At 37.3% G+C, this 26,377-nt stretch overlaps 1 protein-coding gene and 1 long non-coding RNA gene across 4 annotated transcripts; one reads left to right on the top strand and one right to left on the bottom strand.

The window, feature by feature from the left end:
- On the bottom strand, positions 1 to 2,641 carry LOC130988322 (uncharacterized). Its single transcript, XR_009090047.1, has 3 exons — positions 2,495 to 2,641; positions 858 to 933; positions 1 to 263 (listed from the first exon to the last, which is right to left on the bottom strand). It is a non-coding gene; the product is annotated as an uncharacterized LOC130988322 (long non-coding RNA).
- A 7,076-nt stretch (positions 2,642 to 9,717) lies between these two features.
- On the top strand, positions 9,718 to 14,199 carry LOC130988320 (palmitoyl-acyl carrier protein thioesterase, chloroplastic). Of its 3 annotated transcripts, none has more exons than XM_057912139.1 (8): positions 9,718 to 9,921; positions 10,614 to 10,809; positions 10,916 to 11,557; positions 11,658 to 11,791; positions 11,912 to 12,025; positions 12,311 to 12,482; positions 12,586 to 12,654; positions 13,643 to 14,199. In XM_057912139.1, the coding sequence occupies exons 3-8, from the start codon at positions 11,048 to 11,050 to the stop codon at positions 13,910 to 13,912; spliced, it is 1,269 nt and encodes a 422-aa protein (XP_057768122.1). In that variant the 5' UTR covers positions 9,718 to 9,921; positions 10,614 to 10,809; positions 10,916 to 11,047; the 3' UTR covers positions 13,913 to 14,199. The 3 variants fall into 3 exon arrangements, with proteins under 3 accessions (XP_057768122.1, XP_057768120.1, XP_057768121.1); XM_057912138.1 differs by lacking the exon at positions 9,718 to 9,921 and adding an exon at positions 9,929 to 10,305; XM_057912137.1 differs by lacking the exon at positions 10,614 to 10,809 and having other exon boundaries at positions 9,803 to 10,305.
- Positions 14,200 to 26,377: the final 12,178 nt, after the last annotated feature.

Below are 26,377 nucleotides of genomic sequence, written 5' to 3'. Positions count from 1 at the left end.
TAGAAATCAAGTGATACTAATCAATCAACAACATTCAAAGCCTTAGGATCACAAGTTCGGTTTCATGCTTCCGATAACCAACGTTAAATGACATAGAGCTAGAAGTTGAGAGTTTAAGCTCGATAAAAACATAATTCAGAATTTAACATAAAAGTCTTAAGTTGGAGAAACAAAAGACAAATAAAAGCTAGTGCAATAGCGGAAGACAAAATACGGAGTTGAACCCTAGCCTCAGCTCTGCCCCGTCATCACCAGCCATTAACCTGAAAACATTTGAAAGTAATTTTGGGCTAAGTACTAATGTACTTAGTGGGCTGCAACTTTTAAAGCATTTCATAATCTGAAGAACAGTTTATCCAATCTTACTGACATGACATAGAAGGTTTTAAAGAGAAATAACTTCTATGCATGTTAAAACATTTTCATATATATATACTTAATTATTTTGCGCGCGTTTGCACACTCCATTCTGTTACTCGCTGTGATCCCGGACCTCTAGCCACCGACGGATCTCTGTCTCCCGCTGACTTGAACTGAGGGCGTAACCCAGCCAAGTATAATAAACCTCGGAAATTAATCCAGACAGGCTTATCATTTCTATGCTCCGGAACACATCCCGTCGAGCACCCTTATAACGCCTCTGGTTAGTGCCCGATGGAGATCAACCCACCGAGTCAGCTAACAAGTGTACACAATTCTCAAATAACGTGTTAGGTCATAAGAGAACCTCAATTGATTAACTGTACGAGCCTTAAACATGGTAGAGTGCACCAAAAATATTTTATTGGATAAACAGTTTATATTACACGAATATTTAAGCTCAATAGCTAAATCATACATTTGAAAAATAAGCCCACCTGTCTAGGCAAAGCCTGTCGTTTAACGTTATCTCTGAATCGGAATAGCAGTGCTAATCCTCCTGATGCTCAAAGCCTACAAGAAATCTATTCTCAATAGGTCTCCTTGAATTCTAATCTTAAGTCATGGTGAAGTGCTTAATATTCTATGATTCACTTAGCCGGGTTTTCAAAATTTAATGAATAAATAATTGAAAACATTTCTCTTGAGTTAAGAACACCAACAATATTCTTACTCATCTTTCTTTAATAATTGGAATTATAATAAAACCAATTAAATCATAAATATTCTTATTGCAAAATATAATGCAAATTATGTCATGCTTAGCATATAATAAGTAATTACTTAAAATATGCACATAATAATAATATAATATTATTATGAAAATTATCCTTTAAATAAATTAATCAAACTAATAATAGTTCAATTAATTAAAAATAAGAAAGCCCAATTTAATTAATTGAAGGCAGTCCAAAGTCCTTAAATAAAATAAGGCCCAACAAATTTATTAATTAAAAGCCCAACTGAAACAAAAATAAATAAAATCTCGGCCCAAATACTCATAAAAATCGGCCCATGACTCGAGCCCACTACTAATTAAAATCGGCCCAAGCAAAATAAAATAAAAAAAATAAAAAAAATCGCAGCCCAAAACTAATTAAAACCCAACCCAACACTAATTAAAACCCGGCCCAACACTCAAGCCCACTTCCAAACCAAGCCCAACCCCAAAGCCCACTTCCAAACCAAGCCCAACCCCAAAGCCCAATCCTCACCCTAGCCCATCACCTCCACCCTCTTTTCCTCCTTATCAGCCGCGCCTCTCACGCACACACACATAGCTTTCACATATCTCACTCTTCTTCTTCTTCACGCCAAATCCGCCCCTTCTCCCTCGAAATTTCCGCCGCCACGGCTCCTCCTCCGGCGAGAAGCCGACGACCGACCCTCTCCCTCTACCCCATCTTCTTCTCCCTAGTTTTCCCTCTACCTACACAAACACACGCACGCAGCACCTCCTTCCTCTCGAATCCGGCGACCACAGTACATCCATGGCCGCCGCCTGAACTCCCTCTCGTCCGTGGCCGGACGACAGCAACAGCAAGGCTGCCGCGCCCTGGCCTCCCTCTTCCACTCTCGCCGATATCCCCCCTGAAACTCCGGCGATAGCAGCGAGAAACCACTGCCGCCGCCGACTCCCTGAACTCCCTCTGCTCTCTCAACTCCCCCTGTTCTAGGTCCGACAGCCGCGGTCAGTGGCTCCACGCCACCACCGTCTCCAGCCCGACTCTACTCCGGTGACAGCAACCCGTTTCTACATGACAAGGCTCAAGACTCCATTTTTCAAAAACAACAAATATCTTCTTCTACTCTTCTTTATTCTCTTATTTAAAAACATTTATACTTGTAATAAATGTTTATGAACATGAGTGTATGCATATGAATAAAGTTTGCATCTTTAGAAATTCTTGCAAAAGCTTATACATGTATGTTGGTTTATTGGATTGGCACAGATGGTATGCTTGAAATGTTTTGCTGTGTAAATCGTGAGGTTTATTTGTGGTTTCTGCTAAACCAATTTGGAGCTAGAGGCGTAATGTATAAACAGAGGTAGGCGAAAAAGTCAAGTGGTTACCTTGGCGAGGATTTCAGTTGGTATTTTGATTTCTGCTTGTTTGCTCAATACTTGATTTCTGGTGAAATGAGCTTGGGGCCGATGAAAATAATTTGGTGGATTAAGTGAGTGAAGGAGAACTTGGCTGATTTGTTAGGTGGAATTTGATGATGATGTTAAGTGTAAAGGGCTGTCATGGAGGTGGAAAGGAGGTGTAAAGGAAGGTGGCATGGCTGTCATGGAGGTGGAAGAGTAGGTAGATGTGGGAATTAGGTGAAGAAATTAAATATAATAAAATAAAGTCTTCCGGGTTATACTATGAAAACTGTAATAATCGTTCAGTTTTTTGCTTAAACAAATAGCTCGTGTAGATGCTAAATGTTAAATTAAATAAATATTCAATGCATATAAATTTAATAACTAAATTTACAAATGTTTTTTGTAAATCATTTTTGTTGGAATTAAAGTAAATTCTTTTTCTTAATCCGGCGTGAATCATCTTAAATCTAAGTTTAAAATTATTCTAAACTTAGCTCGAGGAACGGGGTATTACAAATTAGGATTAATAGGTTATTTGTGTGAATTTGATTAACAAATTTACATCCCTAAGATCAGTATTTTATTTATTTGATTTATTTATTTCTATTTATTTATTTTATTTGAGTATTGTATTTTTATTCTCCGTCTTATTTTTTATTTTGCCTTAATATTGCTAGAGAATTATCATGATTACTTAGAATATTTTCGTCTATCAGTCTCTGTGGATACGATACTCGATTGTTATATATGTTACAATTGCACCGTGTGAGTTGCGGTATTTTGTTACTAATAAATTAGTGATCAATGACAGATCTTGGCACGGATGGTTCTTCTTCATTTCATTAGTTCTAAATCTTCTTGGATTTGTATTTGCATTTCATAATTCTCGTAGATCTCGAACGTAAATATATATGGAGAAGAAGATATTGACGGCGGTGCATTTGTGACAATGGAGATGAACTGAGAGAAATATAGCATGTCGGCGACAAGGTGAAGAAAGTAGGGTTTCATAGACAATAATAGTGAAAGTGTACAAAATAGAGGGAGCTTGTGTTTTTTGTATGATAACGCCAGGGTAATGTCGCCCGCCTCAATTAAAATTGACTATAATTTATTAAAATTATATTTGTGGACAACTATTGATTTTCACTATCCTAAATGGATATTTCACACCATTAACACTATATATATATAGGGGGCCGCTCCAATGAGACCCCCTAATTTTAGTGAGATCTAGGGCACGATCTGGTGCGTTTATTTTATCAATCCTATGGCTGATATTGTATCTGGAGGGTGATTTTTTTTTCGCAAGGTTAGAATCCTGGAGAGAGCAGAATATTTTAAATTTTGTTATTCATCAGTATATACTGCATTGTTCATCAGTATATACGGCCCTGTTCATCAGTATATATGTCTTATTCATTACGAATTTTTTAAATTTTATTTTTCATCAGTATATACATCTTGTTCATTAGATATACGTTTTGTTCATTAGTATTATATGTCTTATTCATTGTACTAGTGTTTCACGAAAAATATGGGGTCTCACTGGAACGCGCCCCTATATATATATATATATATATTGTGAAGATTTTTATTTAAAATGAAAATGTGGAACTATTTCAATCCTTGCATCATGAAAATTTACGGTGGATGCATCATATTGATGGATGAATGCACACTTAGATTCGAATCTTGAAAACAATATTTTTTTTTCTCCGAGTGTAGTTAATTGCACAACGAATGCAATAACTTTACACACAGTTGCAGTTGAATATAATCTATTTTACATACGATTTGAAAAATATTAATTTTTTTTCTCTCTCTCTATTTAGATTCAATGGTTGAGAATTATTTTTCGTTCTCATTTGAACACACAGTGAAAATCATAATTTAAAATGAGAAATGAGAACACTACACTGGTGTGTCAAATTACTGCACTTGTTGTGCATTCATATATTTATATTGATTTATACATTACTCATTTTACACTGTTAATTCAATAATATGAGTGATATGATTTAAATATCTCACGTTCCAAATTCATTATCATTTTCGCCATATTTAGTTATTTTAATTAGATTTTATTGCTCTCCTATCTCTCTCCCTATACTTTTATAAAAGTAATTCAAATAAAAACCATTTTTATTATGAAAACTTACAACTAATCTAATCAACATATTTTTGCTGATTGATGGACAAGATTAAAGCTATATGCCATAGGTTTCATTTACGCAGCCTTAATAAGTAGGGTTTATTATATAATTGCATTTATGTAACCGATTTGATAGTTAAAATTTAGGGATTCACTATCTTTAATTATGGAAGTTTTTATTTGAGAATATTACATATTGTAAATTTGTAACTGTCTGGTCCACAGAACCGATCACCTACCCACCGTGGGCATGCATAACGTGCCCACCATGGTGTAACAATTGTAATTATAGTAAGATAATTTTAATTAGAGTAAGATTTATTAGTTATCTTTCCTAATTAAAATTGCCACATCAATGGTGGGCACGTTATGCTTGCCCACGGTGGGTAGGTGATCGGTTCTGGTCCAACATATTTCTTTAATATCCAATTTATCCCCCGTTTTTTTTAAAATAATCAGCCTATTTATAATCTATAATCTATATATGTGAGAATCAAATTATAATTAATATGCATAAAAAATTTCTCTCATCACTTTTATTAGTAACAAAAATATACATCAATAAGGTTAATTATATAATTCATAATTCAAAAATTAAATTCAAGTTTCCTAATAATAATAATATACGAATCATAGTTATAAGAATTAAATTAATTAAGATTTTCTTATAATAATAATAATAATAATAGCAAAACACCTACTAAATTTAAAAAAATATAGTTTACATTTTAATAAAATAATAAAAATCTTGATAATGGAGAAAAAAAAAAGAATACCTAATAAAGCCAAGGAATAAGAATTCTTGAAAATTGCACGATTTTCTTTATTTTCAAGATTTTTATTACTTTTCCTGTTTGATAAAAATTTAACCAAACATTACCTTTATTCAAATTAATATTTTGAAATCAAATTATTTTACCAGGTCAAAAACCATGCCAATCAAACGGGCCATAATTATTTTTCAAGAACTACATAGTTTGATATACTTTATTAAATTGAGGTTTTTTATAAAAGAAAAAGTAAAAAGAATCCCTTGAGAGCACAAAACGCAGACTAAGGGCACGAAACTCGAAAAGAGATCGTTAAACAAAGAAACCTAAAGACACTAGCGATCCCATAAATCAGGATAGTCGTCCATCTCATCTGACCAACGTCTATGAACTATATTATTCATTGCATTCATGCTATCACTATTGCTATAATCAACCACAAAGTTCCTCGGCTTGTAGCCCATTTCCCCCGCATTCCTGAGGCGACCTTTTATGCTACCTTCCGGAACTGCTTGCATCGGCTCACTTCCCATGCTCTTTCCCGTGCCCTTTGGGCGGCCACGTCCCCGCTTGGTCGTCTTGTCCGAGAGTAATTGCATCCCCTGACTAACCTGCTCCTCTAACCGACTAATGCGACTAGTAATATTGTCCTTGTTACCTTCATGCGAAACACCCCCGCTTTTGTCCACAGTACGTTCGAGAGCAACAGCTGTGTCGTCAATAATCGGTGTGTTCAAACCCGCGCCATCCGGAGCCTCCATCTCCAAAGTTTCCTCCACATCCGAGTCCTCCTCGTTAATGACCAAGTCACTATCTTTAATCACATCTTTATCCCCCTGAATCGGAACCAGTATTTTGTCCAACAAATCCGGCTCAGATAAATGAACCCCGAAAGACGGTCCAGAAATAGGATCCACGCCCGTATCCAAACAATTCTCCGCATTATTCTCCAAGTCCAGAGCCTGAAATGCATTTCGCGTTTCGACAGCCTCTTTCTGAAAAACCGGAACAACAATCTGTTTTTTTACCGCCTGTTCGGCGACCTTTGACCAAGCCGCAGCCGGTTTAGCATGAGTCTTCCCAAAAGTAGAATTCGTTGGAGCAACCTGCTGCTGCTTCTTCAAAGGGGCAGCCTCCTGCTGCCCAAACTCTGGCTGCGCCGGGTTTGCAGCCTGTTCATTCGAGGTAATCGCCGCCTGCCAATGCGGCCCATTGTGAACTTGCGTAAGCTTAGCCTTGTCATTCACAGTGTCATTCTGCTCACCCATCCCCCCAAACTTCGACTTGCGGCATCTATCGGGGGAGTGTCCCGTAATCTTGCAACGACCACAATAAAGAGGGAGATTTTCGAAAACAAACTCAATATGAAAAGAAAAATCCTCCATATCAATAAGAAGAGTATTAGGTAGAGGGTGAGACATATCTATTTCAACAAGAATACGGGCGAAATGTCCAAAATCTCTACCTACCGAAGCACCATCGATCTTTAGAGGATGGCCCAAGTAACGTCCAATTCCAGAGAGAACTTGTGGATTCCAATTCTCGATAGGAAGATAATGAATTCGAACCCAAACATTCGCCAATGGAGAGTTTTCTTTGAACGGATCAAAGTTTTGAGTCCACTCTCGGAGCCGAAGAAGACCCTTTGACAGTTCCCAGATCACCTTCGCCTTTGCCGTAGCTTTATCAGTCGCTGTAGTAAAACGGAGCGTGTAAAATCCCTTTCCCAGCGGAATCAGTTGCCAGTCAGAATTTATACCCCAAATCTGTTGAAGCTCTGACTTCAACTCCATAGTTGAACGTGGCTTATCGCCTTTCTCCAACAGAAGTCGTCCTGTTAGTGCATGCTCAAAAGCTTGGACTTCCTTTAAATATAAAGCCTTAGGAATTTTGAGAGAGAATTGATCACCTTCCTTCGTTGGACGCAAATCATGAAAAACATGAGCAGCTAAATCTTGCCGTTTAACAGGTCGCTTAACAGTAGCACTAGCATAAGAAATCCTAGCGTTATCTGCCACGCTAGGATTTACAGAATTCCTATCAACTGCCGTGCAATCGGCACCACAAGGATTTGTGGCCGATGTATTCCCAGCGGCATCCTGGGCCTCAGTAGTCTTCACCTCGCTGTTACCATCCGTGACAGATATAGTCCGAGCGGAAGAAGATCGAGCTTGAGGGTGTTCAAAATTCGCAGAAACAGAGGGGAGATTTAGGAATCCCTTATCTTGATTTCCGGCCGACGAGGTGGCCCGAGCAGACGAATGAGTCATCGAGTTAAAGCTTGAGGGAGGAGTTCTTGAAGCTCCCTTATCATGAGCTCCGGCCGGCGAGGTAGTCATTGGACTGCCGGAGCAGCAGCACGAGGTTCCAGTCCGGTGGCGGCTAGGGAAGTCCGAGACAGGTGGACGGCCGGACCAAGTGCGTCAACGCCGGGTTCCGCGCTGCTGCTTCTGGACGCCGCGCTGCTGCTGTCTGCACCTGTCGCCGCGCTGTTGCTGCTGCTGGACTCGACCGGTCGCCGCGCTGCTGCTGCTTGGCTGCTGCTGGAGTTGCCGGACGACGCTGCGGCAAGCTGGAAACGGACGCGCCGCTGTCACCGCTCAAAAAGACGTTGCCGGTGAAGGGGCGATGCCTCTGCTGTGCTGCTGCTGGGAGGCGGAGAAAGGTACCTGAGCAGCGGTGCCTTTGCTGTGCTGCACCGGTTGAGGGGCAGCGTCGCCGGCGCCAGTGGGAGACGGTCAAATATATCGGCCCCTCCAAGAAAAGTCGCCAGCTTTTTCACCTAGAGAGCATCGCTGCTAAAGTCACGCGTAAAAAAAAAGTAGTAAAATCTACATAGTTTGATATACGAACTACTTTTATTCTAAAAAAAAGATATACGACCTACCTTTATTCAATAATATTTGAAAAATACATATTAAATTGTGATTTTAATATATGAACGTATATTTCAAATATATATATATATATGTATATATATATTATATATATATATTAAATTAATCAAGCAATATGACTTAATACACTAACAAATAACTAATTATTTAATTAATTGTCAGCTTATTTTTCCAAATAAAACAAGACACCTTACATAATTAAATTTGGTATCAAGTATTACATGACAAATTACATTTGGGTTAACAAAAAATTTAAAATTTCCATTATACCGTCAGACGATTTTTAAATTTTATTGCTTATTCCTAAAAAAAACATGGAGGACAGAAGAAATGGCTATTCTGCATATTTTATGAATTCAAATTTTAGTATAATTCATAAATGGTGAATTCCAGCTCTAAAATATGTTAAATATGAACGATTCTTCTATTTTCATTTTATTCATTTTTATCAATCATAACATCTGTGTGGAACTGACGTATTTGCTGAAATTTTGAAGCATTAATGATTAATTTATGTAATCAATAACAAAATGTCCCAATCTTTTTTCCTTTCTTTTATTTTGCATGGTTTTTTCAGTCGTCAACTAATTGAATTAAAAACTGTACGCAATTTGTATACGTCTCGAGATTGGTTTAGTAATATAACGAACCTCTTAATATTTCACTAACTTAATCTTACATTAACAGTAGGCATGTTCTCAATGTACACGACAAAAACTAAGATTCTTACACTATAATCTTGCCTGCGTTAAATTACCAATTAAGAGAATGTAAGTCTGATTAAACATTTATAAAATTATTATTATATAATGTGAAATTCTTTCAAATGACGTTTAAATAAACTGTTTTAAAAAGAATCTTAAGTCTTTCAGAAAAAGGGAGTCTTAATTTATACTCCTTCGGTCCGCGATATCGTTTCCACATTGTAGACGGTGCAGATTTTAAGAAAAGTGGTGGGTAGTAGTAGATAGTAGTGAATATTGTAGTGAGTGGAGTTTGGGTGCTACTATTGTTGTGAGTGAAAGTTTGTGGACCCTATTTGTATAAATGGAAGTGGAAACGATATCGCGGACGGACCGAAATGGCAAATGTGGAAACGATATCGCGGACGAAGTGAGTATTATAAAAAAAATTATAGTTTTATTTACTCGTTAAATTCACAAAGTAGGTAATCCTATAACTGAAGGATAACGAGCTTGAATTATAGTAATATATTTGAATTCAAGCAGCAACAAGAAGTAGTTAATCAAAAGTTTCAGAAACATTTTAAAAATCAATCATCTAAGAATTCTTTAATCATTTTGGATAAACACAGTCAAACACCATCTACCAGCCAAATATTTTTTAAAAATAAACAAAAGCATTGATTACCAAACTTGTTAAACATCCAATTTAGCAGCATTTGTTGCAAACTATCCCCAAATCTTAGTAATTTAGTGTATTAAATAGTGCGTTAAATTGTTGTTGCAGAGTGGAAACAATGATGGCAGGGGCGGGAATAGGAAGGGAAGAGAGGGGCAATTCCGGCATAAGAGATGAAAAAGGAGGCCATTAATAAGGAAGTTGAACGAGAGGCGGGAGGCCCAGGTAGGCATTTGCTATGTAATGTTATTATTTGCATTTTGTTTTTTCTTACTATAAAAAGGAGTTGCTGGACGCAATTGCCTACCACCAACAAATGCGCTGTCTTCTCTCTCCACTCTCTCCTTCTCTCTCCTGCTCCCTCTCTCTCTTCGAGAATTTTCCGTGCTGCTCGAAAAACCTCCAGAAAAGAAAAAATTAGTTTAGAAACTTTGCAATTTGGAAAACCTGAAATTTGCCACACAGAGAAGGGAGCGCAGAAATCGCAAACCCTAGGAATTGCGCGGGCGTTGTGCTACGGGTTTGCCAATCAGACATTGATGATTTCAATTATCTGATCGCATTGATTTGTCAAGTTCGTTTTCCTGATATTTTTCTTAGACTGTGAAGGTGCGTGTGGCTTGGTTTTCCATGCGTTGGGATTTATTTCGTTTGTTCCGAGGCTTGTATCGAGATCGGGATGGTTGGATTGGTCCTGTGTTTGAATTTTCTCTCATTTGCGTTCGAATTTAATTGCATTGTCCTTTGATTAGGGTCGTTGTTTTTTGTGGTTGAATGTTCAGATCTGCTCTGGTTTTTATTGGCTTTGGCGGATTTCCATTTTATTTATCGTCTGTGTTTATGCTTTGTTCTTTTCTGCGTAGTGCATACGCTTGAAATAATGCAAAACCATGACCGGTCGTGTATTTTGTTTGTAGCTGAGTGGAAGAGGTTTGTTAGTGGTGGAATCATTTATTTGTTGCTCTATCTCAATCGTTTTTTGCAACTACTCTTGAATTATCCGTCTGGGAGCTGGGACTCTTTTTGTGGAAAACGAACAATGCCAATGCTCATTTGAATTTTGTGATGTCCTAAATGACATTCTTGTCCTAGTCTTTCTTTTCTCCCTGTCATGTGAGTATTGTGTTTCACGCAATATTTCCTGTGAATAAATTACCCAGACTGCCTAGAAATTAGGCAATGCTATATTCTGATTTTTGTACATTGCACTGTTTTTCAGGGAGGACATGCCATTCTTGAAAGGATTTTGGTGATATATTGTGTAGTTGGTCGTACTCTTGGTGGTTACATTAGCCGAAATATCATTTCATTCAATTGTCTCCTATCCTTTCATTCACCCTGTTCTATCATCATGGTCGCCACTGCTGCAACTTCTGCATTTCTCCCAATACCTTCCCCAGCTTCAGACTCTGTTGGAAAAACATCAGGAAAGGTTGTTGGGAGCATCCCTGCAGCAAGTATTGATGCTCGTGCCACCAATGCTAAGTCAAAATCCACATCATCAGGAAGATTGCAGGTGAAGGCTAATGCACAAGCCCCTCCCAAGGTCAATGGGACTAAGGTTGGCTCTATGGAGTCTCTGAAGACTGAGGACATGTCACCTCCACCGAGGACATTCATCAACCAGTTGCCTGACTGGAGCATGCTTCTTGCTGCCATTACTACTATATTTTTGGCAGCAGAAAAACAATGGATGATGCTTGATTGGAAGCCAAAACGGACAGATATGCTTGTTGATCCTTTTGGTTTGGGGCGGATTGTACAAGATGGTTTTGTATTTCGTCAAAACTTCAGTATTAGGTCTTATGAAATAGGGGCTGATAGGACTGCTTCGGTAGAAACACTGATGAATCATTTGCAGGTGCATGCTTACTCTTTATATGTTTATATGTATGTATGCAATTGTGAATTGTTTCCTGTTCTGGTTGCACGTGGTAGACAAAGTTGCTCAATTTCTACAGGAAACAGCTCTAAATCATGTAAAAAATGCTGGGCTGCTGGCTGATGGCTTTGGTTCAACACCAGAGATGTGCAAACGGAATTTAATTTGGGTGGTTACAAAAATGCAGGTTGTTGTTGATCGCTATCCTACGTGGTAAGATTTTGCTCTTAACACAATTAGCAAAGCAAATTTCATCTCATAATACTTTGGAGAAGTTAGAATTAGTATTTTCTTATTAATTCTAATATGAGGGGCTGATGTTCTGTCTTTCAGGGGTGATGTTGTTCAAGTAGATACCTGGGTAGCTGCATCCGGGAAGAATGGTATGCGTCGAGATTGGCTTGTCCGCGATAGTAACACGGGCGAGATTTTAACTAGAGCTTCAAGGTTAGGAATTCTTTTGACCAAGCAAACATTTGGTATATTCATAAAATATGAATTAAGTGTTGCTGAATAAAGCAGTTGCTTTCTTTCTGAAAACTACTTTGAGAATGATGAACAGTGAAACTGATCTTAATCCACTCTACTTGATTGAATCGGAATGAAATGGAAAGGGAAATGGAAACCTGGAGTTAAACTACTCACTCTATTTTAAGATTGGTTATTAAGGCCTTTTACACACTTAAGATTTTGAAATTGAGATGTGGATTTATGTTTTTGTAATATTGGCAGTCTATGGGTAATGATGAATAAAGAGACGCGGAGGTTATCCAAAATTCCGGATGAGGTCCGAGGAGAAATAGGTAGCTATTTTGTGGATTCTCCTCCATTAGTGGATGATGATAGCAGGAAGTTACCGAAGCTTGATGAAAATACTGCAGAGCACATTCGTACTGGTTTGACTGTAAGCAGCATGCTACTTCTGTTCAATTTTTTTCCTTTCTCCTACAATTATTATGGTATCAGTTCTTGCTGCACTTCCTAAAGCATATGTCCTTCATGTGCAGCCTAGATGGGGTGATTTAGATGTGAATCAACATGTGAATAATGTAAAATATGTTGGTTGGATACTTGAGGTAAGCGTTTTCTTTACCTTGAATTTTACTAGTCAGCTACAAGCCGGTTAAATCGCATAAAAGTGCTTGGAACATCTTTCTGTTTCTTGTAGAAATGTAGGATCATATAACCTCTTGCTCTTTGATGATTATACATTAAACTGAACTCCTGTTTAGATTTGGATACTGTTAAGTTTCTCAACTCTTATTATATGAAATCTCATTCTTTTATGTGATTTCATGTATAATATTGAGATAAGTATAAGTGGGTCAGGATTTGAAGGCAATTCTAGCTATGATATGTTATAGTGCGTGAATAATATCAGTTGGCTAGGCTCAGTTTCGTGCTTCTGAGGTTTTATCATATATAAATTCTTAAGAAGACGGGTTTGCTACACATGCTTGCTTGCAAGCTGAAGATAGGAATTTATAATCCTATGTGTACAACTCTGTGTATCTTTAATGAAATCATTATTTTGTTGGCTAGAGATTATATGTACAATTAGAATAATGAAAAGATAGGATTGTTTACTTGCTATCCCTTGGCCTTAGGCCATCCTTTTACTTTATTTGCACGGAATTTTCTTTATCATGAGGTTCGTTTGAGTTTTTACTTTAATTTGCTAAAAGCCTTTATATTTGCATAATTTCCCGAAAATCTAAGGAGAAACAATAGCCACATGCGGATTTCTTACTTAAAGGAAAACTTGAAAGTCAATGAATTTCTACAGACAAAAGGAGTGGCATCATGATTCTGGCTCCAGTTATTAGATGGTTTCTTGGACCCTTTGGCCAATAAATCCTTCAATTTAGTCGAGCTTGGGTTTCTTTTCAGGATTTATCCATGGTCGTAGTCTGAAAGCTTTAATTAAATAAGGGATAGTTGAATTTCTTCTGCTGAATTTAGTTGTGCACGTGTAGTTTCTACTTCTTTTGTGCTGTCATTGTGCTAGTTCTGGCCTGTTTGCAGTTGAGTCGTGTTAAATGCGTGTTTTTTCTTCCGTTGCAGAGTGCTCCACTAGAAATATTGGAGACTCACGAGCTCGCTGGTATGACTCTAGAATACAGGAGGGAGTGCATGAGGGACAGTGTGCTGCAGTCCCTCACTTCAATTGTTGACGAGGGTAGTGGCGACTCGTCTCACCCTGGCATTGTTGAGTGCCAGCACTTGCTTCGATTGGAGGGTGGGGGTGAAATTGTGAAGGGACGGACCAAGTGGAGGCCGAAATTTGTTGACAAGATCGGAAGCTTTGGGCAGCTCCCGCACGAAAATGCTTAATTTGATGTGTGCAGCCATGACACTTTGGCTCTACTATCTAGTATAATACTACTTGCTTCTCTCTCATTTTTATTCTCTCAATCCCAATGTAATATCCAGTCTAATTTATGCTTTTCTTTTCTTTATTTTTGGTTAATTTTTGTTATTTTTTTATTCCTTTTGACGAAAAATACAATCGGTTTCAAGTCATTGTAAGTACCTCTCCTCCTTTTTGTATGCTGGCTTCCATTTAATTTCCCAGCCTTTGTTTGTGGTCTTGGCAATGAAAGTTAGTTTGTAGGTGGACAGTTGTGATCCTTTTCTTCTCCAATTATATACAATCAAATAATTAGTGGTGAATGAAAATTCTAATACGTAAACGCTATTTGTAGCGCAAGGACCGTTGCTCTTTATGTTTCCAACTGCTAATTCGGTGTAAAATTTCGTGAATTATGAATTGCTACTAAACTGGTGGGAGCTGTCTTTCTCTTGATTTGATTTTTATAAAATGCTACACTTTGTTGGAAGTTGTCCTTTTCTTGATTTGAAATCACCGGTTTCTTGTTGGATATGAGAGATGACTGATTTATTTAATGATTGGAATAAGTTTCTATTTACATCATTTAACTTGGCTTATTATTGAAGCCGCGAATTATCTTGAGTGCATAATTATGCAACAAATTGACTGCACTGAATTCAAGATTCCCTAATTCATAATTGCCACGACATAACACAAATATTTAAAGAAGACAGAAAAATAATGGTTGGATTTAAAATTAATCAGTTGGCGACATGAGATGATGAGAGACCAATATTGATTGGAATAATTGAATCTTCAACTATTATAGTAATACTGGTGAAGAAAAGAAAAGTAGACCGTATCAAAACAGTGAAGATTTTTTTTTCTTTTTTTTTTTTTAAAAACAAAAACAGTGAAGATTTGAAATTCAAACTAGGGGGCTCTGTTGCGATTGGGGGTTGGTGAACAAATTGTAATCTACTATAGAGCATGAATCTTCCATTTTGCTGGCCTCACAAGTCACAATCACAGTTATTCTACTACTAGTACGTAATCTAGTGTATTACACTAACTTCTGTTACATAATTGTTTATGGCTCATTGTTTTGATAATAATGATGACAGCTAGCCATGCATTTATCAAAGAGGGTTTTCGTGTTGGTTTCAAATCGCGCTGTCCCAAAATTCTCCATTTCCGACTTTCTTTTACTTGATTTTAAACTTAATTTTGCATCTTTTTGATGCATAATATCAAAATCGACCAAAAAAAATGAAGTTCCACGTAAGTATGAAATAATTAACATAACTATATAGTATATATAAACAACGTGGATATATATTATGTATTCTATTATAATAAAATGATAAAAATGTAAGATTATGATTTGGGGACACCCAAGTTGTCGATATCCTTTCTTATGCCATATTGAACTGTCTGGCCTACAACTTCGGGCAGATTTAGCCACACTTAACGGTTTAGTTTGTTTTGTTGTCATTAGAAGTTTTCATTTCTTTATTTGTAGGTTAAATCCATTAAAATATACAAATTTTGGAGCGATTTTTATTTTGCACAAACTTTCAGGAAATGCATGAATTTTACAATTTCTCCACTTTTTTTTGGGATTTTGAATTTCCCCCAATAGAAGAAGGACAATTTTTCGTCAGGTGATTTGAATACTTTGATACACAATGAAATTTTTAAGTTTTTGTGAGAAGATTAAGAAAGAAAAAAAAAGGTCTCAACGTGAATGATTTTAATTTGGAGAGAGGCTTCGAGATTAGTTAAAGTTAAAGGTAAAAGAAATTTTCTTTAGAACGAAGTCACCCATGTGGATGCCACGTCAATTTGAATTTGATTAGAATTGCAAATCTTAAAGAATTTATTAAGTTTATGCATTTTATGAGAAAATTGAAAAATTATGTGCAAAATAAAAAATGTTCATATATTTTATACACTTAAACCCTTTTTTATTTACTTGTAAGTTGTAACAGGTTTTGATTTATTTTAATCTTGCAACAATGGAAGTTGCAAATTGTCTTTGACTTTGTCTATATGCCTCTCATTTTCAACTTTCAAGAAAGAGGGCTAACACCATATAAGCCTTGTCTTCTTCAGAAATAATTGCTGAAAAAGAAAACCGAAAGTTCATTGTCATCAAATGATGGAAGAAAACAAAATCATCTCACTAATCGTATTTAATGTTAATTCGTAATCTTGACTACTCCTGTACTCGGATGTTGGTAAAACTAAAGTACTATATTAATATTGATGCCAAATATCAATTTTCAAATAATGAATCGGATTCGCGTATCTCATTCTAATACAAATAAAAACAATATGAAAGCAACTAATTATCGATAAAACTAGAAGTATTTGACAAAGCATCACAAACGGCACATAATCCTCTTAGCGAATCGTTTGCTTTGGATGATTAGTCTCAATAGGTTAAAGTAGTAAGGCTACTTCCGATCCCTTATTTATTTTTATCATTTAAGCTAATTTTGCGTGATTTCTATCCCACTGAAAGACTACTCTTAAATATAAAATAGTCAATCATACACTTATCAATTATGCAGAATAAACACCTCCAATGAACTTAATTGCCTCGAAAACACCCGATACCCTAAAATCCTTCTATGAGCCAAACATATAGAGTTGAAAAGACCTTATGCAAACATAAGTAAGGGCCCTGATTCAATACTATCCAAATAATCATAAATATTAGTACTATATAATTAGGGATGGCAACGGGCCGGATCTGGACCGGGTCCGGCCAATACCAGATCCAGATCCGTTTTCATATACTAGATCCAGATCCAGATCCATGGATCTACTATTTTTAAATTAAATTAAAAAAAATTCACAAAATCAACAACATCTAATTTCCATCATGAAAAATATAACACAAAATATTTTTATCTAATTACTTTTAGTTTTTATTCTTTTGAATATAATTTATTTATTATTTTTAATTTAGTTAATATTATTAGTAAACTAAATATAAAATATAATATATATATATATATATATAATAAAACGGATCCACGGGTCGGATCTGGGCCGGATCCAGATCTAAAATTTCAAGATCCATTTTCAAAACTGAGATCCAAATCCGTCGGGTTCAAAAAATTGAGATCCAGATCCGTAAAAACGGATCTGGATCCACGGATCTGGACCGGGTCCAAGATCCACTGCCATCCCTATATATAATTGTTCTATGACCATTTCACATGTTCTTCCTAAAATGAAGACACTTGAATGACAATTTTGTTTCTTCATTCAAATATGTAGGGGAGAAAAAGACAAAGTAGAAGAAATGTAACTAGTATGCATGCTAGCTAGCCAATACTATAATTTATACACACGATAAATCATACTATTTGTCTAGTTGCCCACTTTTTGCCCACGTCGGTCTAATATTTAGGGGTAGCATGATCTAATTCTACTTGCAATATATGGATTCGTAATTCTATACTAGAATCTTATCTATAAATATTCTAAAGGAAGCAAAAAGTAATGAATATAATCAATGAGACGATTTTGTTTCTTTTTATATAGGATTTGGAAAGGAAAGAGTTGCTGAGCCAACAGAAATGGAGTACTACCTTGTTCCCATTTTACTTGACTTATTTTTGTTCGAAAACAATTATTTACAAGTGTAAAATTGTAGTGTAAAAGTGTTTGAACCATAATTTATATAGTTTACAATAATTATTTAGAAAAACTAAATTAAATCAAATGAGACACTTCAAATATGAATACACGTAACGTAAAGTCAAATGAGATGAAAGTAATACTATAATATACAATTAAATTACTCTTTAATTTCACTAGGTACAACTAGAACAATATAGACCGTCATATAAAGATGTACATAAAAATAAGAGCTGAATTTATTTACACACACTTTTCTTTGTATACAGGGGCCGATCCACCATGGAACATGGGGGTGCAGTTGCATCCCCAAAAAAAAAAAAATTTTTTTTACTAGTATTAATATTCATATATAAATTATTTTAGATTTAGTTTTTGCACCCCCAATTATAAGTTTTAATCCAAAATAAAAGAGAAATTCAGTTTTAAAATCCTAAATTTCATTGACCCAACTAAAAAGAGAGCTCACCATCTCTTTCTTTTTCATTCTTTTGATCAAGCCCATCATTTAATCAATCAATTACCTCAATTCTTAATTAAACAAAAAAGTTGAAAGTATACATTTTGCATTTGAAATGCAAAGTTATTACTATTATATTTGTATTTTAGTAAAAAAAAATGTCTAAAATGTATCGAAAGCCTCAAAAAAAAAATCTCGGGGGCTACCGCCCCCGAACCCCCGTAGAAGTTCAACTTCCTCAAAAAAATCCTAGCTCCACTAGTGTTTATAAGATTATTTTTTGCATCCCAAATTTAAAAATCCTGGATCCGCCACTGTTTGTATATATATATATATTCTCATTTTTGCTTTGTTATTTGCTTCCTAAAAAAACTCTGCAAATAAGTTTTTTCTTCTCTAAACTTTTCTCTTTTTTTTAGAAGAGAAGAGTTTTGTTTTAGAAGAGTAAACTTTTCTACTAATCTTGTCTTTCTTGGTTCTCAAAAAAAAAAAAAAATCTTGTCTTTCTTTCCCCACAGACAGCAACCAAATTATATCACATTATTAATGATAGGTTGTTGTGGTATGTTACAATTCATCTTCTGCAGGGCTACAACGCAAAATTGGGATGATAAATTATTTATTATTTGGAGTTGTTAATTATAGGATAAAACAGTAAATTTAATTTTTTTTCTGTTCATATTAGTTTAGATAAGGTGTTATAAACTTATAATGAGTGAAATGGAGTGGAATAGAGCCACCAATTATTTCTGTTTATAGGCCCATAATTAATTCAATTAAGGTGTTCATTAATTTGGCCCAAGTTATATATGGAATCATGCGAATTGTTTTTTGTTGTTCCTTTTGATTTTTTTTATTTAAGCATTTTACTTGTTATTTTTATATTCAATATACAAATGTAAGAATTGTAAAACTAAATTAAGGGAGGTGTATTCGTTCAGGATTTTTATACATTTCTGCAGACTTTTAAAATCCGGGTGTATTAGTTCAAGACTTTTAAAAGTCTTTTAAAATTTGGGTGTATTAGTTCAAGACTTTTAAAAGTCTTTTAAAATCTGGGTGTATTCGTTCAATACTTTTAAAAGTCTATGAAAATCTGGGTGTATTCGTTAATCTACGGACTTTTAAGTTGGAATGACTTTCATTGATTTCGTTCAAAAAATAGGCATCAACAAATTTGACCAAACACCACGAGAATTCACAAATCTGCCAAAATCACGCGCTCGTTGGGTTCCAGCGCCCGCGGAAAAGAAGCCAGTGGCCGATGGACCCAGCGCTGGAGCCTGACGAAGCCAGCGGTCGCTGGCATGCAGTGCGCGTTGGGTCTGCCGCGATCGGACAAGCCAGCGGTCGCTGGCATGCAGCGATCGCTGGGCTCCGCCCGCGGACAAGCCATCGCTCGCTGGTGTTGCGCGATCGCTTGGCTCCCTTGCCCCGGACAAGCCAATGCTCGCTGGGCCCTAGCGGTCGCTGGGCCCAGCTAATTCTTTATAAATAATAGTCTCAGCCGTCAGTTTTCTTCCTCACACAAAATTTGAACCAGACTCGAAAAAAAACAGAATTTTAGGGTTCTGCATTAACTATTAGCAAGGTATTCTCTCATAAATCTTGTATCTTTATATTATTTTGGTATTCAATTTTTCTATTGCATAAACCTTGTATCTTTATAATTTGTTAGCAGCTATATTTTGTTTTCCTATTGCATGTGAGTTGATTACAGTTTTTGTTATTTTTATTTATACTTTCTTTTATTCATTGTTATAGTACTATATACGTATATATATTTTGTGTCTAGTAATATTATCATGGGAGATTCTCAACAACAAGACACGAAAAAGAGGGCAACTTATAACCACTACCTAAGCCGTATCAAATGGTTTAAGACCCGTTGGACTGCTTATTCAACACTCATGAAGTTTAACTCTGGTTTTGGCTATGACAACAACGCTAAATCTATTCATAAATACAAACAAGTTCGTATATCTTATAGACAAAAATATAATTTTTACAAATAAGTTGATCATTTTATCAAATGGATTATGTGCATTACATATTAAATTTAATTTAAACGAAAAAAAGTTTAATACAAGCTCAAAGAGGTTGATTATAAATGAAAAAGGCAGATTGCGCGATGAAATTGAAACGAAGAGAAATTTCTTTTCCTAATCTCATCCTCTATTTTTTCAAGCTGCCTTTTTTGAGTTGGACTGGACTTGAGTAATTAAAAGGCCAAAAGCCCAAAAATAAATGCTGAAAGGCGCTACATTTTTTTACGGGTACAAAATAATATGAAAAATATTTTTAATACATATTACTACATAGTATACTATTTTTTGGCGTTCTCTTTTTTGCTTAAAACACTCCATTTAAGAGTGAAGGCTTAAAAGTCCGATAACTTATTTAAAGTCTAATAACTTAGTCCAAAACCAACGATAATATATTCACAGATTATTTTTAGGGGTTATTGCCCCTAAATACATGAACTATGACCAAATTCTAGTTTATAACATCACCTTTAGATTTTGCCCCATAATACATCACCTTTCAATTTTTTCTGGAATCTCCCATGGCCAAAGTTTGGAATATTCAAAAATAACCCCATTATAAAATTTTTTTGTATCTTGACCCCTAAAACTTTTGGTTTTTGACTAAAAGACAATTTATACCTAAAACATGTTTAAGATTGGGCTTGAATGATATATCGGCTGGAAACTTTCCTCGTGCCCGATAGATTACTTCGTAATCTGGGTCTGGACTGTGAGACAACGCCACGTACTTTCGAGCAAAAAACAGTTTTAAAATATCCTTGTTTAAAATGGTATCAGAGCGGGTTTTTATAGAGGAATTATGTAATGTTTAATTTATTTTATGATTAACCTATGTGGGAGGAGACTCCACTGAAAATTATGGATCCGGACGAGTGTCCGAGATGTGTACACTACAGGAACTCTCTCCAAAATCTGGAGATAGAAACCAGTCGCTTCATAAGCGATCTCAAATGGAACAATCGAGTCCTCGTTACCAATCTACGACGAGGAGAAGATATCGAGCTTATTCGCGATATTATCGCGAGTATCCAATTCTATCATGAGCACCTCATGAGAATGGCCGCTGCCAGAACGACCATTGAACGAAGGAGAGACGAAGCCCATCAGTCACACGATTGATGGAACCAAAAAACAAGGCGGGAGTAGCCTATCCAAGCTACCACAAGATCGAGCCAGACTCTTCCGAGAATGTCAACCTACGGGAGATTCAAAAGACGGTGGAGTATTACGGCAACAAGCTGTATGAGCTACCGATGGAGATGAGTAAAATATCACTCAGACAAGAGGAAATACTAACCCTCTTGCGTGATATTCAGAAAAGAATGGAGGAGATCGAAAGGCGAAAACCATGTTCCGGAAAAATTCGGAATCAATGGTCCAAAGACCCGACGAATCCATCCATATTTGATGCAACACCCAAAGAGTTGCAGCCGAAGGACATAATCCGAATCATGAAAGGCAAATATCATGAATAGCCTTGACAGAATCGGATTGGAAGATCTACAGGAGTTAGCAGAATCTTTTGCTAATCTCAACATGGTGGATCTAAAGATGAACCAAGGAGATGAGGTTCCTAAAACCGAGCCTCAAGAAGAAGAATCGTCAAAGAAGGGGTCAGCTCAAGACGATGCAAGCCAGTTCCAAAGAACCCGGCGGCGGAGACCTCAGATGCAGGATACTCCTGTAGAAAAGGTCACACTAGAACCAATCCATCCATACAGATTGATTCTCAACCTCGACGAAGCCAGTTTCAAAGAATGGGAGGGTCTCATCGACGAATGGGCTTCATCATTAAAAGTCGTGATTGCCACAATTGATTACGACAAGAAAGAATTTGCCAGAGTCTTCGAAGCTAGCTTGACAGGAATGGCAAAAAAATACTGGGAAAAACTTGAAGTTCTGACCAGGGAGGAATTGTTTAGTAGCACGTCCTTATATGACATCATTAAGGAAATTACTAAACAGATTAAAATTCATTTCTTGGGAATGGGTTTTTTCGAAGGATCCGCAGAGGAGAAGCGCAAGAAATATCAACAGGCACTTTATAATTTAAGGTTGATAGTGCTAGAGCCAAAAGCTCTCGATGAATTTCTGCGTCTGTACACCCTATATGTCCATATGGGGGAAGTGGAAGATCAGACGGCCATGGACCTTTTCTTTCCAAAGCTTCCAAGTCCATGGAGGGAAATGCTCATCAATGAGTATGTTTCACCAGGAGGATATCCACTTGACAGTGCTTCGAGGAGGATGTCTTATGTTCACAAAAAGCTGTCCGAATGGTGCCAGAAGGCGGCGGACCAGAGGAATCTCAAGAGATTGAGGAGACTCAACAAGAAATCCCCATTGATGTGCGACAACATTGATCTTCCAACAGAGATTGGTGCTGAGTTGCTGTATCAAAAGAGGAGCCGAAAGAAACATAGGTACCAACCCTATGAAAGGAAATCCAGAAGAAGTTCTTGGAAGCCAAGAACTATGTGGACTAGACAGAAGGCACGCTCCTACAAATCAGGCCAACGGAGCGGACCATCAAAAAACCGATTCTCATCTCAGAAGAGAATCCCGGCGAGAAAAACTTTCAGGCGTACCCAGGCCAAAACAAATGAAAGTTTTAAAGATTGCAACTGCTGGACATGCGGTGCAAAAGGGCATATTTCTACCAATTGCCCAGACAACGAGAAAAGGATGATAAGGAGATTCGAATCCACACCAGATATCGAAGACGCTATATATCATCAGGAATTGATACCCGTGTATCAGTTCGAAGATATATCCTCTGACGAGAGTATATATGAGCAGGAAGAAGTCTTTAGTTCTGAAGATTCGGAAATGACCGATGGATCAATCGGAGACGAGTCAGACTAAAGAAGAGCACGAGGTTCATCACACCCAGAAAGAGGATCAGAATGGATTTACTAGCCATTTTCTGATTCCACAGGATGAAGTGGTGAAGAAGCTCGTGAAAAAACTCAAGAAGGAAACCGAAGAGGTGCAAGCGTACCAAGGGTTTTCCAATGGGAGATTGAATCGAGTTTTTTATAGCTTGATTCCAACCAAAAGGAAGCATCATGTCTATTTTGGAGTTACAAGCCAAGAAATGGCGCTTCCAATTGAGATTACAAGTAATCAGGTGGAAATCCAGCTGGTTCCTGCCGAAGATATTAAGCAGGATCTCAAGAAAATGAAGCCAGAAGTCGCAAGTACGATGAAATGGATTCACATTGGAGCAATTCAGTTGGTAATCAAATCTTCCCTTTTCCCAGGGACAGACCAACCAATTGACGTCGCACTCTGCGATAAAAGGGTCAGAGACGCCAGAGAATCAGTTCTTGGAGCTTTTTCGGGCAATCTCTATGCCAAGAAGATTATAACCGAGTTCTATCCACAAATCGCTTATAATCTGCAAGATTCATCCTTCAGCCGAGCCCTGACTCTCTATCAGGACTACAAGAAGAAGGAATACATGACAGATGGAAATAGGCCATACTCACTGACTTATCAAGTCTCGTATGCCTTATCAAATTCCCATCACACGGAATTATTTCTGGGAAAAGAATATATTGAAATTCCAGAAATATTCAAGGAGGTTGCCAAGGCAGTCAATCCAAACCGAGTGGAGATTCCTCAGATCAGAGAAATTGACATCGACCTTGGAGACAAGCCAGTGCTTAGCCATACTCAGAGTCTCAGACTAGGAGCACCAAGGCTATCATTTCAAGGAAATAGGCTAACTTCAGGGCCTATAACAAGAAGCTTCTCTCATTCGTATGAAAGAAGGGCGATCCAGGAAACACCAGCTCCAGACATGAGGATCAAACTCAAATGTCCAGAAGGATGGAGACAAGTTTCCACAAGATTTGATACAACAAGCAGGGAAAACCAGTTTCCTTGCAGCTCGTTGTATTACTTGGCGAATCCAGGAGATAACCGATACATCGGAACCCTGGAGGTTGGAGGTTTTGAAATTCAGACCGAAGGTCAAGCCGGACAAGAAGCAGACGTCCTGATTTTAGGACGAGATTTTCTTGACAAATATAAGCCATGGTCATGGAAATCAGGAAGAATGGAGATCACAATCGGACGGCAAAGATTGATGATCTAATGACAAGTCTATTCTCGATATACATCTCTGTAGGGATGTTATACGAGAAATACAAAGCAGAATATTTTGCTGCTTATGTGGATTCAGGAGCAGGAATCTGTACAGCAAAACGAGGAGTCTTTCCAGCAGAAGTTGAAGAAGATCTACCTCGAATTGCAGGAAGGGATTTCTCCAAAAAGATTTTGCTTCTATCAAAGGGAGTAAAACAAACGGAAATATTGATTGGCGGAGCAGGACAGACACCTTGGTACAAGGTCAAGACTCCACCAATTTATTTCCATGATACCGGAGCAGATATATTATTCGGAAATAATTTTCTGCAAAGCTTCAAGAGGTACATACAGGACAATGAAGCCAGGAGGCTAGTGTTCACAACCAATTGTGATCACAAAATCATTGTGCAAAGGCTCAAATGAGCGTTTCATCGCTCAATGCCAATCAAATTTCACAGCAAGCGTGGTGATGATGGCAGACTCCGGAGACCCCAAATGAAGGATCAAAGGAGATTCGGAGAAGTTTTGCTCAAATGCAGAACTAAGGGATTCCCAGATCTCTCCGAGGAAGAAACTCAAATCCTCAAAGTTTCCCTGATATCACACAAAGATATTAAGGAAGAAGAACAGGTGTCCATTGCCGACGTCAAAAGGAGAATCCAGAAGTGTTACCACGAGGATCCTTTAGCATGGTGGGACAAGAACCAGCTCAGAGCAACCTTGAAAGTCAAAACTGGAAAGGAGCATGAGTTCGTAAGGTTCAGACCTATCCTGATGAACCCTAGAGATCAACAGGATATGATGAGTATAATCAAGGAACACCTTGATTTAAAGCTGATCGAAGAAGGAAGATCACCCTACAGCAGTCCTGGATTTCTGGTGAGAAATCATGGGGAGATCAAGCGAGGAAAGCCAAGATTGGTCATTAATTATAAAGGGATTAATGACATTCTTGAGTTCGATGGATATTTCATCCCGAGCAGAGAACACCTTATCAACTGCATCAGAAGTGCAAGGGTATTCTCAAAGTTTGATTGCAAATCAGGTTTTTACCAGATTCGCATGGAGGAAGGGAGTAAGAAGTTCACAGCCTTCTCAACCCCACAAGGACATTATGTCTGGAATGTCATGCCAATGGGGTTAGCCAACGCGCCTCAGATATTCCAAAGGAAGATGGATAATCTCTTTAAAGATTATTCTTCGTTTATGTTTGTTTACATTGATGACATCCTTATTGCATCAAAAAACATTCATGAACATATTAGGCATCTGGAGATCTTTGCGGATGTTTGTCAACAAGAAGGACTAGTACTGTCAGAAAAGAAGGCAGTCATAGCCACCCAGAAGATGGAGTTTCTGGGGATCGAGATCGATGAATCCGGGATTATTCTACAAGATCATATTGTGGAAAAAGTCCAGGGTTTCCCGGAGGATCTCAAAGAGAAGAAGCAGCTCCAAAGTTTTCTCGGGGTTGTCAATTTTGCAGGGATGTTTATCAAAAACCTTGCAGAACACAGAAAGGTCTTCAGTCCACTACTGAAGAAAGATGTTCCATTCATTTGGAAGGAGGAACATCGAGAGGGTATGAAGAAGTTGAAAGAGATCTGCAAAAATCTCCCAAAACTTTCAATACCACAAGACGAGGATGATTTGGTCCTCTACACCGACGTGAGTGATTTCTGGTGGGCAGCAGTGCTCACAAAGATCACCCCTTATGGAGAAGAACCTTGCAGATATTGTAGCGGTCTTTTCTCCGACAACGAGGCTGTGCGATGGCACATAAACGAGAAAGAGTTTTTTGCAGTCAGAAAGGCGTTCAAAAAATGGCCGTTATTCTTACTTGCTAAAAAATTTGTTTTGAAAGTAGATAACACCAACGTCAAAGCTTTCTTAACTAAAAAGATTGAATCTAAACCTGAAAAGGCTAGATTGATTAGATGGCAAGCAGAATGCCAATATTATGATTATGATATTGTCATTTTGAAATCTGATCAGAATGTTCTTGCAGATTTCCTTACAAGGGATGGAGCTCCCTGAAGTGGAGGCCATCGAGGCAATACAGGGGCAGCTCTTTGAAAGTCTAGAGCTGCTACAACAAGAGTGGCACAAGTGTGTGCTACATACCAAACAAGCAGGGAAGATACAAGCGGCTGATGAAGCTCAAGTATCTAACCAAATCGATGTATGTTTCATGAAGATGTTCAATCTTC

This window comes from Salvia miltiorrhiza, chromosome 6 (assembly GCF_028751815.1).
Source record: "Salvia miltiorrhiza cultivar Shanhuang (shh) chromosome 6, IMPLAD_Smil_shh, whole genome shotgun sequence".
NCBI classification, from domain to species: domain Eukaryota; kingdom Viridiplantae; phylum Streptophyta; class Magnoliopsida; order Lamiales; family Lamiaceae; genus Salvia; species Salvia miltiorrhiza.
Note: the sequence above shows the minus strand (reverse complement) of the source record. Positions and strands in the feature narration are given on the sequence as shown.

What these genes read in the sequence shown, in the direction of transcription:
- LOC130988320 (XM_057912139.1), top strand. Translation starts at nt 11,048, where the DNA reads ATGGTCGCCACTGCTGCAACTTCTGCATTTCTCCCAATACCTTCCCCA. An exon ending in ATTTTAACTAGAGCTTCAAG is followed by an intron (nt 12,026 to 12,310) that starts GTTAGGAATTCT and finishes TAATATTGGCAG; the next exon opens with TCTATGGGTAATGATGAATA. An exon ending in ACATTCGTACTGGTTTGACT is followed by an intron (nt 12,483 to 12,585) that starts GTAAGCAGCATG and finishes CTTCATGTGCAG; the next exon opens with CCTAGATGGGGTGATTTAGA.